This window comes from Eurosta solidaginis, chromosome 1, assembly GCF_040869045.1.
Source record: "Eurosta solidaginis isolate ZX-2024a chromosome 1, ASM4086904v1, whole genome shotgun sequence".
In the NCBI taxonomy this organism is placed as follows: Eukaryota; Metazoa; Arthropoda; class Insecta; order Diptera; family Tephritidae; genus Eurosta; species Eurosta solidaginis.
Window position 1 is genome coordinate 58,339,535 of NC_090319.1, and position 14,791 is coordinate 58,354,325.

A 14,791-nucleotide genomic window follows, 5' to 3' on the forward strand; every position below is an offset into this window, starting at 1 on the left:
CATTCCACGTAGAAAGGATATTTTCTATACAATATTTAATTAAAACTAAGTGTAGAAATAGACTTCAAATGAACACAGTTTCGAATTTAATAAAAGCTACCCAGCCAGCATTTTTTGAAAATTTTGATCAAACCCCAAGATGATTAAAAACGTTCAAATTTAAAAGCATTTTCTGTTCGAAAATTAACGTATCGTCGGGAGAAAAATGTACAATAAATGTGATTATTCTTTAATAATAATTTATGATTCCTATTTCGAAACGCTTTTTATTCATATTTGATATCATTGTAAAATTGCGCTTTAATAGTTTTAGAGTAATATTTGAGTGCTTTTCACAGTCATTTTCTGATCATATTCGTGAATATATTTCAATCGTTTTGGTTGAGATTTTTGAATCATTTTTGAATGCCACTATAATGCATTTATTCTTCATTTCTCACTCAAAATAGGATACTACATAATAATCTTATTTCATCAGGGGAAGAAAGCATGCGAAAGTGAGCTATTCGAACCACAGCTAACTCGCAAACAAACTTGACCGATATACACCCGCGACTACAACATCCAATATCAGCATTATCGTCTGCATCTTAAAATACGGATACGATACGGGATGTTAAAGCCGTATCCAGGTATGTCAAGATAGTTTCACTTACCTAGAGTTCAAATAGCTCACAACCTATGTATTGTCCAATCATTATGTATTTTCTGGGAAGCTGAAGGGGAGAAATGGTTGGGGAAATCTTCGTTCAAGAGCAGCATTATATTATTTTTGTCTTGAAGAATATCTTTTGCATAAATAATACAATTTTTATATATTTTTTCTTAGCTTCATGATTGAAAAAATATGTGTATGTGAAAAAAATTAAATTTTTTATGAAAAGTAAAATTTCAACAAGTATAAAATTCATTATTCAGTTAACAAATATATTCATAAAAGATTCAGAAAGCTGAATGAAAAATGATTATAAATTTGTGATTACCTAAAGTAAACACATTTGATTCAAATATGACTCCAAAATGTGATTGAAAAACTATATTCAGTTTTTGATCATCAAAGGTAAGCATATTTGATTATTCTTTTTGTTGGTTTTTATGAAATATTAAAATTTAGTCATTAAAGGACATCAAAAATGATTCCAAAAAGTGATCGAAAAATGGTTTTTAGTTTTTCATCATCAATAGTATTCATATTTGATTATTTCTTTTGTTCAACTGTATGATAACTCATTATTTAGTCAGGAAGAGTAATCAAATTTTATTGATATGTAGGGAAATTCAAAATTGCATCAACTAAATGCTGAGTGGGTAAAGACTTGATGAAATCAACCAACAGTAGTTGTCATAATATAGATACGAAAAAAAGCTTTTTGCCCACTGAGATATTTAAAGAACTCAAAGAAGAAGAACTGTTAATGCAGTGAATGCAGCTGTTGTTTTTTTAAATATTACTTTTATGTTCCTTACTGGTACTCAATAAAGAAATGTTTTTATATATGTACATAAATGTACGCTTCAATCTATAAACTTCTTTTAGTATTTTTACTGGAAAATTATTTCTTCATAAATCATATTTCCCATTTATACTGCCTTTAATTTGTGTTAGAAAGTTTCCTGACTAAAAACAGTTTTTGGATAAAAAAGCAGAATATAGCTCTAGTTTGGTTCAAATTCGCATCCGAAGACTTTTGGTACATTTTTGGATAATTTGGTACATTTTTTCTCCTCGTTTGGTACAAAATGAAAAAATCCATTTACCATCCCTGAGCTAAATAACCAACTATGAGATACAACTATTCGAGAGTGCTCATGAAAACCAATAACAGAAATTTTAAAGGTTGCAATATCTGATTAAACTGACCTCGAACTGCGACCTAGCACAAAATATGAATGTTTCCTAATCACCTCCTCAGAAAAGCAGGGAAACATTTTAAGATGCGATAGAGACTCTTTTTTAGCCTAAAACTTTCATTATGAAAGTTAAGGCTTGATTCTAATTAGGCCGAACTTCAAAAAAGTGAATTATCCATTTCGGGTTCGGATTCGGCCAAAAAATCGAAGTTTGGTAAAACACTAACATGGACATTCCTAATTGATCCTGCGCACGATATCGAGACTGACCCTACAACAATCCCGAAACTGTTGCGAAGTAGATACGACTGATCCTTAAAACACAGAGGATATTAGTTGCCTGCATGCGTAACTTCATCAAAACCGATCCGCGGTTCTGGTAAAAAACTATTCCCTTCCGGCAGCTCTCCCTCTTCTCTTTATTCCTATTCCTTCGCTTTTTACTCTTAGTCTCCGTTTATAGCCAACCCCCTATCATTTTTCTCTTTTTCTATCTTCTCTTTAACCAATCTCGTGACCTCGAGCTCTACAACTACCTCTACTTTTATAGCTAACATATTTTCTAAATATGAACGAAATCGGCCGCTAATTACTTACCTGACACAAAACGTCTTTTCACCAATGACAAACGATAACCGCTACCTTGCAGCTCAAAATCAATACCGGATAATGTGGTACCCTCACAATTGAATTGTGTAGTTAATAGTGCCGGTATGGATGGACCTTCATTTAGTTCGAGACGTGCACGTAACGTACCAACGCCACCATCTTGTGAATTTTGTGAGATATCTGTGAAATTCCAAATCAAGCGATTCGATTCACCAAGCCTAAATAACACAAACAAGTTTAAGGGGAAATTAGTGGGAAAATGTAGGCAAAAACATATGTTTACACTTACCACGCTGAATGTGGTTTTGATTGGACGTTGCGCACCGAACCGCTAACTGGCACCGAAAGTGTTACATTCAATAGCGGCGATGCACTTGCCATTGCATGATTATTGTACTTGTAATCAATTTTTAATGCCGTAAATGTTGATTCACACTTCCAATAAGACACTAATTGGAAGGGACATGATGAGGCGCCAGGCTTGGAACGCACCTGATATTTGAGTATATCCACATTAAAATATGACGCATTAGGACTATGTTCCGCTTGGCGGCGCAACAAGGCAGTCAATGAGGGCATATTAAATTCCAATAATGTACTAAACGAGCTCGATTGATTACGATCGCTGGTAAAGGAGAAATTAAATGAAATTAGTTTAAATTTGCTGTTATTTATTACTGTTATCGGAAATTTCGGATCCCACTATATAAGGAAGATTATAAAATGTTGCAAGGGGCATTGTTTTTTGGAGTTATGTTTTTTTGGTGCGTTAACGTCTTTGTAAACATTTTTTGATGTTTTTTCAGTGCAAGTTTGAACTACAGTTAGAGTTGACTAGAGTATAACCTTGGACGCTTACACTGAGATGAGCAGTAAAATTTTATGTTATCGACCAAATTGGCAATGTTAAACACTACACCTGTTCCAGTTTAAGTTCAGAAATTTACAATTGAAGTTCAGAAAATTACAATTGAAGTTCAGAAAATTACAATTCAAGTTCAGAATTTCCAATTCAAGTTCAGAAATTCCAATTTAAATTCAGAAAATTACAATTCAAGTTCAGAAAATTACAATTCAAATTCAGATAATTATAAGTAGGGTGTTATTTTTCAAAAGTTTTTCCAATTCATACTACGTAATGTAATACTTACATGTTATTTGCGGAAGTGTTCATGCTTCGTTGACAATGGTGGCATGGATATACTGTACCCCGAGTTTTCTCCAAGGCGTGTACATCCCGAGCTAAGAAATCAAACGGAGGATAACTGTTTGCAACAAGTGCATGAGGGCGCTCCGGCCATGAAAGTAAGTGAACGGGGGGACCTCCACAGAGTTGCGAGAGGCAGGTGGAGGAAGACTTGATCTGTGCACACAGTACTTATATGAACGTTACTTGCGGGATTGTGGACGCTCCGTTGATTTCGTCATCACTGCTGCCATACTCAATGAAGATCAATGCTTGTGACCTTTACATAGAATATAGCTGGATGTCCTTGTAACTGACCTCTTATGAGAGGAGGAAACCGTTTTTTTTCGCTATCTCCTTCATGTGAGCAAAATTGATTTAAGTGAGTTAAGAAGTTCAATGCTTCCTTAACAGCCTTCATATCCTTGTATCAGATTATTACCGCTTTTCTGAACTTGAATTGTAATTTTCTAAACTTGAATCGTAGTTTTCTGAACTTGAATCGTCATTTTCTGAACTTGAAATGTATTTTTCTAAACTTGAATTGTAATTTTCTAAAGTTAAATTGGAATTTCTGAACTTGAATTGTAACTTTCTGAATTTAAATTGTAAATTTCTGAATTGAAATTGAAATTTCTGAACTTGAATTGTAATTTTCTGAACTTGAGTTGGAAACTTTGAACTTGAATTGTACATTTCTGAATTTAAATTGGAAATTCTGAACTTGAATTGTAATTTTCTGAACTTAAACTGGAAAAGGTGTAGTCAACTTTAACTCTAACTTGGAAGAGAAGCTCGGCCTAAATCTCCTCGAAGGTAAAATGCGCTAAGTATTTATTTATTCATTTTAAGGGTCAGTTTTATAGTGAGAGTTTAAGGTACAGATAAAAGTTGCGTTCCAATGAAACATGACCCAGATACCGATACAAATTTGCAAAAATGCAACAACGCACTGTTTATTGGAAGGTTGGAAAGAACGTGTTTCCAATCCTATTCCATCCAGTTGTGTCCCATCAACGCAGCAACTGTTGGTCTGAGACTGCGATTTCGAGGTTTCGTCCCTAATCCCTCGTTTTTTTTACATGATTTGTGTATGAATTTTCTGTCGGGCGATCCATTTTCGGTTAATCATTCGGCAGCTTAAGGCTTAGCTGGTTGTACATTCCCCATCATGTGTCCGTACATGAAAAATCAAAAATAAGGACAATTGAAACTTGTTTACCTTAGCGGGATGCACTAGGTCATCCGATATTTAAAAAATGTTTCCACTCAAGAACCCAAAATTTGTACTTTAAGTCTGAAAACAAACTATTAAGGCCATAAAATAATTACATTATATTCAATTTAAACCATAATAGAAAAACTAAATATTCTTTATTTGCGTATCTACAAAATATTAAAAATTCAAGTACCACAGCAACTGCTTTCTGCACGAATCTCCCCACAGAAGCAAAATTTTTGATATCCGCTTTGGGACGAATGTTATTTAGTTCAAAACGCGTCTTTTCTTACCTTTCTCGACATTTTTGGACGTATTTTAACTACCGACCCTTTTTGTTAAGTATTAGTACTTTAGCTTTTTTTAAGTTCGAAATGCCATACAATTTTTTATGTAAATTTTATCGCATTTATGGCATGGTTTAAGAAACAAATAATACTAGTTCTTAGTCTGAAAATTTGTTTTAACTTTTTAAGTAATATTTTATGGGACGATTCGGCAAACAAGTTTGTAAATAACAGGTACCCCAGTATGTGTACACATGAGTTGAGTGCTGCCAACTCTCATAGAACTGATCCAGATCGTTCCAATGAGATTTGATCGTGATCCAGAGCCGGATAACTCAATGAAACGTTACTAAAGTTGAGTTGAGTTTAAATTTACCACTGGCCGTTTACATACAACTTTACTGCCCATCTCAGATTAGGTGACAAAGCGATAGAGAAGTTTTACTTATTTTATGTGGCTCAATTTCTTAAAAAAATGGGTTTACCCAATAGCCCCCCCCCAGTGCTGTACAACGTTATAGTTTTTACTTACATTTGCACTAATTTCGAATTCGGTATTAAATGTTCCAAATTTTGCACATTTTTTATACGTAACCCAAGTTTTGCTGGATTCGGATTATTTGCTAGAAGGCCAACAATACCAGCAGGGAATGATAACATCATATCGCCAGATATTTTCACTTGGCAGCGTGATTCATCGCTGCCTCTGTTGAAAGAAAAAAAACGAAAAGGGTTAAGTAATGTAGGTAATAGAGAAATAACACCCCTTTTTGGATCTCAGTATTAACAGTTTTTCTTTGTTTAAGTAACTTACTAACCCCTTTATTCATACAAATACAAAAGGTTTATGAAGCCTTTTAAATGTCCATCTAAGCCCATGCAAATTTCAAATTTTATTGAAAATATTTAACATTTCATAAGTTTATACTTATTATTTTAAGAATTCATGAGCTTAACACCGGCTTATAATAATTGAATATTCAATTATTATGCTTTTCTAAGAGAAACTGAAAAGAAATAAAGAAACATTTACTGGCATATTGCGATGGTACCATTTCGAAAACCGCCACGAATTCATCATCAGGCAATTTCGTAATGTTATCAAAGGTTTCACCGAGATTCGAACCGCGCATCAAACGGTGTAACTGCAGTTGCCGTCGCGGTTCGAATCTCGGTGAAACCTTTGATAACATTACGAAATTGTCTGATGATGAATTCGTGGCGGTTTTCGAAATGGTACCACCGCAATATGTCAGTGTCTTAAAATAATAAGTATAAATTGAACACACCATTAAACAAACAAACATTTAATAAGTTTTATAAAAGTTTAAAAATAAAAAAATAAAAATATTCTTATAAATTTTAAACAATGCTTTAAGTCAAAGTTCTAAGCCGGCAATGCGATATTTATACCACTCAGCATTTAGATGATTCGGTTTTGAATTTACCTACATATCAATACAGTTTGATTACTCTTTCTGACTAAATAATGAGTTATCATACAATTGAACAAAAGACATGATCAAATATGAATACTTTTGCTGATCAAAAACTGAAAAAGCATTTTTCGATCACTTTTTGGAATCATTTTTGAAGTCCTTGGATGATTATATTTTTGTATTTCAAAAAAAGCAACAAAAAGAATAATCCAATATGCTTACCTTTGATGATCAAAAACTGAATATAGTTTTTCAATCAAATTTTGGAATTATATTTGAATTAAATGTGTTTACTTTAGGTTATCAAAAATTTATAATCATTTTTAATTCAGCTTTCTGAATCTTTTATGAATATATTTGTTGAATGAATAATGAATTTTATACTTGTTAAAATTTTACTTTTCAATGAAAATCTTATTTTTTTCACATACACATATTTTTTCAATCATGAAGTTCAGAAAAAATATGTACATATGTATATAAAAATTTTATTATTGAGATCATGATAAAAATATTACCAGGTAAAACCATTTACTCTTCTTGGCGGCCAAAATGGATTTTTGATTTTTAAAAAAATTTTAAAATCACTCTCTTAAACTTTGTGGAAATGCCAAACCAAAGTAAACACAAAGAAATATTGCTGGTTTGACATTTTTTACTTTTTTTAAATGCCAAAAAAAAAACAATTAAATAAAATACTTATGAAATAAGTGAACGATTATTTCGAAAAGTTTTGAAATCGGTTTTTATGTACATATATTGGAAAAAAAATGTGTTAGCAATATAATGGATGCCTCAACACGTCCTATTTTTGCAAAGGGACAAAAGAAAAGGCCTTACTTCTTAACCTCTTCTAATTAAGAAGCGAATGTTGGAGACCACCCCTATTCATTCATCCTTCTTCACTTGGTTGATACGTGTTTAACCCTTAAATATGCTGAAACTTCACTTTATAAGAGATCAGCAGTCGCAAGTGTCCTCGCTACTGCGGAAAAAAATTATCTTGGAGGTATTCTTTGGTTTGTTTTGGTCCTTTTCCTCGCGGTCGAAAGATACATTTTTTAATTGGCGCTTAACCGTTTAGGAGATGCTGGTCGTTGCGTAACAAGTCACTCCAGCTAACCTTGTTTCGCGAAAACTGACGCCAACAGGGGGCACCAAGAGAGATCAAAGTCTTCCCCTACCTGCTTCTCCGAACCCAGTGGAATTCTTCCCAGAACTTGCCCACGCCAGCAAAAACGGGGTAGCTCTTCGCAGCTGAGCTAAACATCATCGTCCAGTTGGAGTATGATAGTTCGTGGAGGCTGAATTTACCGGCTGAACGGTCAAAGTCTGCCGCCGTGGTGTAGAGCTAGTGTGTTGTCCTATCCATCAAAAATATTTAAGAAAATTTGTATAAATGGTATCGATTGTCCCTCGGCATTGCATTGGCACCAAAAGTTCGTCCGACTTAGCATATAAATTTTTGGGTCAGCACAATACATATACAATACATAAACAATACACAAAACATATATTTAGGTGAGCCAGTTCGTAGAAAAACGAATACACGATACGTAGCCTTTGAATTGGATGGCTAGACCTTAATCTCCTCGGATATATGTCACACCAAATTGTTATTATTAGTAGATATGTATCTCTTCCGTCCACCTTAGCGGTAAGTCGGGTTTTTATTTTCCTCACCCCAGAAGAGGATCGTGGCCTGATGCTTCCTTTTGCGGGAAACCACAATACAATTCTTGAATTGAAAATTCCGGAATACGGTTGACCGTTAGATTTCTTTGCCACCAAAAAGTTATTTCCACCCATAAAAAATTCGGTTTTGGATAAGATATCATAATATTAATGTTAGAACGCAAAAATATATGGTAATTCTACAACATGACACTGGTAATACCTGTCCAAAAATACCGAGAGTTGTCAAACGGCTCGTATTGACCTCGACAACCATAATCTGAAGGCGGAAAATAAAAATTTTAGATCATTCAAATGATATTAACATAAAATGTGGGCGTGGTTATCATCCGATTTCGCTCATTTTCAATACCAATCTATTCTAGGTCCAGATGAGCTCGTCTACAAAATTTGGTGAATATATCTCAATATTTACTCAAGTTATCGTGTTAACGGACAGACGTACGGACGGACGGACATGACTCAATCAAAATTTTTTTCGATACTGATGATTTTGATATATGGAAGTTTATATCTATCTCGATTCCTTTATACCAGTTCAACCTACCGTTATCTAAGTAAAGGTTATATACTCTGTGAGCAAAGCACGCTGAGTATAAAATGTGAGAGCAGTGAGAATTAAAAAATTTTTTAAACGTCACTTTGGCTCATCGGTTTTAGCTTGTAATATTTGTATCATGATACTCTTTAGACAATATAATGCAAATACTGCGCACCGAAGATTTCCCCAACCATTTCCCCACCTTCGGCTTCCTAGAAAATACATAACAGTTGGACAATACAAAGGTTGTGAGCTATTTGAACACCTGGTAAGACATACATATGTACTTGTCTTCAACATCCCGTACCGTATCTTATTTTAAGATATTGACGATCACAGCTGATGTTGAATGTTGTAGTCGCAGGTGTATATCGGTCAAGTTTGTTTGCGAGTGACCTGCGGTTCAAATAGCTTACTTGAGCATGCTTTCTTCCCCTGATGAAATAATATTACTATGTAGTATCTTATAACTTTAAACGAGCAATTCTCGTATATTTGTATGTTTGTATAGCCGAACGATCTCGGGAACGGCTCAACCGATTTAAATGAAATTTCGCACAGAGATAATGTAACACCTTCTCAGACTATCTACCTGTATTTCACTCCGCATTACAATAGGGACATTTTTGAGTAGGGTTGCCACCTATTCGAAATTAAAAAAAATTGCATGAGATATGCCGATATGGGTATCAAACGAAAGGTATTTCACTCTGCATTACAATAGGGACATTTTTGAGTAGGGTTGCTACCTATTCGAAATAAAAAAAAATTCATGATATATGCCGATGAGGGTACCAAACGAAAGGTATTTCACTCTGCATTACAATAGGGACATTTTTGAGTAGGGTTGCCACCTATTCGAAATTAAAAAAAAAATTCATGATATAAGCCGATGAGGGTATCAAACAAAAGGTATTTCACTCCGCATTACAATAGGGACATTTTTAAGTATGGTTGCCATTTAGGGTTGCCACTTATTGGAAATTAAAAAAAAATTGCATGAGATCTACCGATATGGGTATCAAAAGAAAGGTATTTCACTCCGCATTACAATAGGGACATTTTTGAGTAGGGTTGTGACCTATTCGAAATTAAAAAAAAATTGCATGAGATATGCCGATATGGGTATCAAACGAAAGGTATTTCACTCTGCATTACAATAGGGACATCTTTGAGTAGGGTTGCCATCTATTAAATAAAAAAATTGCATGGGATATGCCGATATGGGTATCCAACGAAAGGTATTTCACTCCGCATTACAATAGGGACATTTTTGAGAAGGGTTGCCACCTATTCGAAATTAAAAAAAAATTCATGATATATGCCGATGAGGGTACCAAACGAAAGGTATTTCACTCTGCATTACAATAGGGACATTTTTGAGTAGGGTTGCCACCTATTCGAAATTAAAAAAAAATTCATGATATAAGCCGATGAGGGTATCAAACAAAAGGTATTTCACTCCGCATTACAATAGGGATATTTTTGAGTAGGGTTGCCACCTATTAGAAATTAAAAAGAAAATTCATGATATAAGCCGATGAGGGTATCAAACGAAAGGTATTTCACTCCGCATTACAATAGGGACATTTTTGAGTATGGTTGCCATTTAAGGTTGCCACCTATTCGAAATTAAAAAAAGTTGCATGAGATCTGCCGATATGGGTATCAAACGATAGGTATTTCACTCCGCATTACAATAGAGACATTTTTGAGTGGGGTTGCCACCTATTCGAAATTAAAAAAAATTGCATGAGATATGCCGATATGGGTATCAAACGAAAGGTATTTCACTCTGCATTACAATAGAGACATCTTTGAGTAGGGTTGCCATCTATTCGAAATTAAAAAAAATTGCATGGGATATGCCGATATGGGTATCCAACTAAAGGTATGTCACTCCGCATTACAATAGGGATATTTTTGAGTAGGGTTGCCATTTAGGGTTGCTACCTATTCGAAATTATAGAAAATTGCATGAGATATGTCGATATGGGTATCAAGCGAAAGGTATTTCACTCTGCATTACAATAGGGACATTTTTGAGTAGGGTTGCCATTTAGGGTTGCCACCTATTCGAAATAAAAAAAAATTGCATGAGATTTGCAGATATGGGTATCAAATGGAAGGTATTTCACTCCGCATTACAATACGAAATAGTACTCTACTTACTCATATTCTATTAAAGCTTTAAAGGAGAACAAAGTTAAAAACCTTCGTAAAAAAATCTTACACATGATTCGACTTAATTTTCTTAAATTCACACACGCTAATAAAATTGAAATGCAATATCAAGGCACCGTGGCAAATTCTAGCAAAATATATTTAAATTCATAGTTTTGGCAAATATAAAATGAATAATTGCATTTTCTCACAATTACTATTAGAAAGATTTCTCACCATAGCAAAAAGATATCTCACCATGGTAATTTGATATCGTTGAACACTAGAGGCATATGTTCAATTTGAAAACGACATCTAACCATTTAACTACTTACCAACAGATGGCGCTTAGGGAAGTAAGTTGACACTTAATTAAACTAACTGATAGTTGTCATTCTTGAAATTTACAAGTTTTTAGAATATAATAAAATTGTGAGACTTTCATAGTGTATAACTAAAAAAGTGTTTGAAATTAATAATTCGGCGCATGAAGATACTCGACCTAAATAACTTAGTTCTCGATTTCACTAATTGTCATAACAATTCCTTATACTATAGGCTGGAGTTTACCAATTCAAATGTTTCATTCCAGTTCATTTGCGGTTAATGTTTGATATGTTTTTGAAATCTATTTTTAAGGAAATCAAATATTGGTAAGTAAAAATATATAATATATGTACATATAAAAAAGTAGTTTTATTAATGATGACATGTAGAACATTGCGCGGCATTCTCGAAGATTGCAGAGCAAAGCTCGGTGCCCCAGGTACTCTCATTTTGAATGAGATATGAAGAATAAATGCATCATAATCGCATTCAAAAATGATTCAAAAATCTCAACCAAAACGATTGAAATATGTTCACGAATATGATCAGAAAATGACTGTGAAAAGCAGTCAAATCTGCCAGTCAAGTTTGCCAGGGACATAAAGTAGATACTTATTCAGCAATTTTCTTCTTATCTCATGTTCTATTCATTAAAGAGGCAACTTTAAAGCAAAGAATAAATTTTCATCTCACAACTAAGGCATTTGCATGTGTCACACTTTCATTGCATACAATCAAAAATATTTTTTTTTTTTTAAATCGCAATTATAAACATTTATTTCAATATAACACACAAAAAAAATATCGCCGTTTCGACTGCTGATTGGAATATCATCATACCTCAACTGCCGTTTCGAAAAAGTTCTATCTTAGAATATTTTCTATATGTTTTGACGTAAGCTGCATGAAAAGTTCCGAAATGGACCGTTCAGCCGAGTTAGGGGGATTTTCCACTCAGTAGTCGATATATAACAACACCCTGCAATTAAGGCCGAATATGTTCATTTAAAAAGCTTAGAACTTCATTATTGTTTACATTTGTAAAAGCAGTTGGTAAAAAAGGGAAATTACAATAAAGATTATGTATGTGATGCCACCGCACAAAGTTCTCCATTTATAACGCCAGGTGTTCCAGGATCTACCCGGCACCCACAAATCATTGATGGTGTGAAAGTTTGTTGTTGCAGGTTATAACGCATCTTACATTTACCATATTCAAATACAGTCAAGACATTAGATAGGAGTGGTCCCGAAAGCTCATTTATAAATCTCTCACCCCATCCAAAAACTTGTATTTCTGTGATCCTGTCAAATGAGCAACTGCAAAGTTCTACTTTTTGTAGTACACTGGAATGACTCAGGTCGAACTCTTTATCCACTGTCACCACAGCAATATTCAAATGTTTTGCATCGAGTCTAAACCCACGTGGAGCGGCTATATCTCTCACTTTGCGATTTTGTCCTCGTCCTCGTGATTATTGAGCCAACGCAATTATTTACGGCGCCTACAACTTATTGATACTAAATATGGACTTCTGTCTATAGCCGAATCTATGCCACCTTGCATATGACATTCCGAATTCGGATAACTCAAAATGCTGCCAAGAATGACATATAAGAGCGCTAAACAACTGCGTGAGCTCATCTCAGTTTAAGACTATTTCCACCGGTTTTTAAGTATAAACTACAACCAAGATCAATTGTGTGGGCGTTATTTATACATAATTGGGTTGTGTGCATGAAAAATAAGCAAACACGTTTAACAATAATAAAAACACTTTTTTCACTAATTAAAGTTTCAATGCCCTTAATGATGAAAAATACAAAATATTTATACAGCTTTTTAAAATAACATTTCTATAGAAACTTGTTATTATATTAGCTTTATATTTTTGTGAAAAAAACAAAGCGTGCACTTAATTAGTTTCATTTGTTTGCAAACTGCAAATATTTTCTATCTTATACTGCCAAATAACCAGAGTTGGGAGCAGTGCAATAAATTTTGAGTAACAACACTACTCGAACTTAAGCGGGATGATATATTCAAGATCTTGTTCAAAGTGTTAATGAGACCTTAATTCGTACTGCATTAAAGCATCTTTCTCATGTTCGTAAAATTAATGTGTTTTAGACAGCTTCTTACTCTAAAATAATTAAAGCTCAATTTTACAATGATATCAAATATGAATAAAAAGCGTTTCGAAATAGGAATCAAAAATGATTATTCAAGAATAATCACATTTAAGGTACATTTTTCTACCGACGATACATTAATTTTCGAACAGAAAATGCTTTTAAATTTGAACGTTTTTAATCATCTTGGGGTATGATATTTAAATATTTTTTGATCAAAATTTTCAAAAAATGCTGGCTGGGATAAAACTTGAAGAGCCATAATAAGGGTGATGGACAGTGAAAGTTGACGAGCTAGAAACTTGAAAACTTGAGCTAATACTTTTTAATAACAGAAAATGCTATATTTTATTTCAAAATAAATAAATATGGAACAAACAAAAGTAACCTCGTCAATACTGAGCCCGATAGTATATACAAATAAACCTTAACGTACCTGAAATAGGCGTGTATGATTTCATGGAATGCTACCGCTAATGGAATTGTATCAGAAATGCCAATGGTAAGCGGCGATGGGCCACGTGAAGAGCCAATGCCACCAATAGCAGTACGAAACTCCAAACTACCAATACTGTCTGCACGATTCATAGCTGGCGATGGACTGATACGGCCACGAGCCGCCGCTACCGAAGGCGCCATTACCATTTCAGAACGTCGCGATGGAGGTCGTGGTATTGCAATACTGCTACCTGATGTTGGTGTTGGTATTTGACGGCTATTCGGTTTTGAAAGCGTGGCGGAGGCGGGCGCCGAGGCACTTACTTCACCCAACTCAGAGAAAATATCACCCAAGTCGGCGTATCTACAAGGCATACAAACATTAATAAATATGTAAAAGAAACAACGACCATATATCGATTTCTATGTGACGTCGATTTCTATTGTGACAAAGCTGCTTACCTTGAATTATTGGACATGGAGAGTGTGGGACTCTGAAGCGGCGCATAGGGATGCACCGTGGCTGTAGGCGTAGATGCATTCGATATTTCAGGCGATTGCTGACGCGAAGCAATGCGGGATTGTTGGAGCTGCTGGTTGCTATGTTGTTGGTTGAATGTCTTAATTTAAGAAAATGTAAAGGAATTGTAAATACGGCTCTTTAATAAGTATAAATTTTAGTTTTTTCATTACCGAAAATACACTGGTGGGCGATAATGATATATTTTCCACCGTAGCGCGCAACTCATCCACACTTGCCGACATTGGCGCTTGGCCATTATTCAGTGGCTTGATTTTTACATGTATGCGTCGTTCTGGCTTATCATTATCTGACTCTGAATCGGAATCAGAGTAGAAACTACCAGCTGAATATAATGGAGATAAATGTTAAATATTCCTTAT

At 34.3% G+C, this 14,791-nt stretch overlaps 1 protein-coding gene across 5 annotated transcripts in view; it reads right to left on the bottom strand.

Annotated features, from left to right (window-relative positions):
- LOC137253976 (F-BAR domain only protein 2) overlaps positions 1-14,791 on the bottom strand; it is a 103,029-nt gene that overhangs the window by 2,932 nt on the left and 85,306 nt on the right. For all 5 annotated transcript variants that reach the window (XM_067791617.1, XM_067791589.1, XM_067791607.1 and 2 more), the window contains 6 exons: positions 14,582-14,754; positions 14,351-14,508; positions 13,887-14,252; positions 5,685-5,858; positions 2,750-3,085; positions 2,449-2,678 (listed from right to left, as the gene is read on the bottom strand). In XM_067791617.1, coding sequence (XP_067647718.1) covers positions 2,449-2,678; positions 2,750-3,085; positions 5,685-5,858; positions 13,887-14,252; positions 14,351-14,508; positions 14,582-14,754 — 1,437 coding nt within the window. The remainder of the gene's footprint in view (positions 1-2,448; positions 2,679-2,749; positions 3,086-5,684; positions 5,859-13,886; positions 14,253-14,350; positions 14,509-14,581; positions 14,755-14,791) is intronic.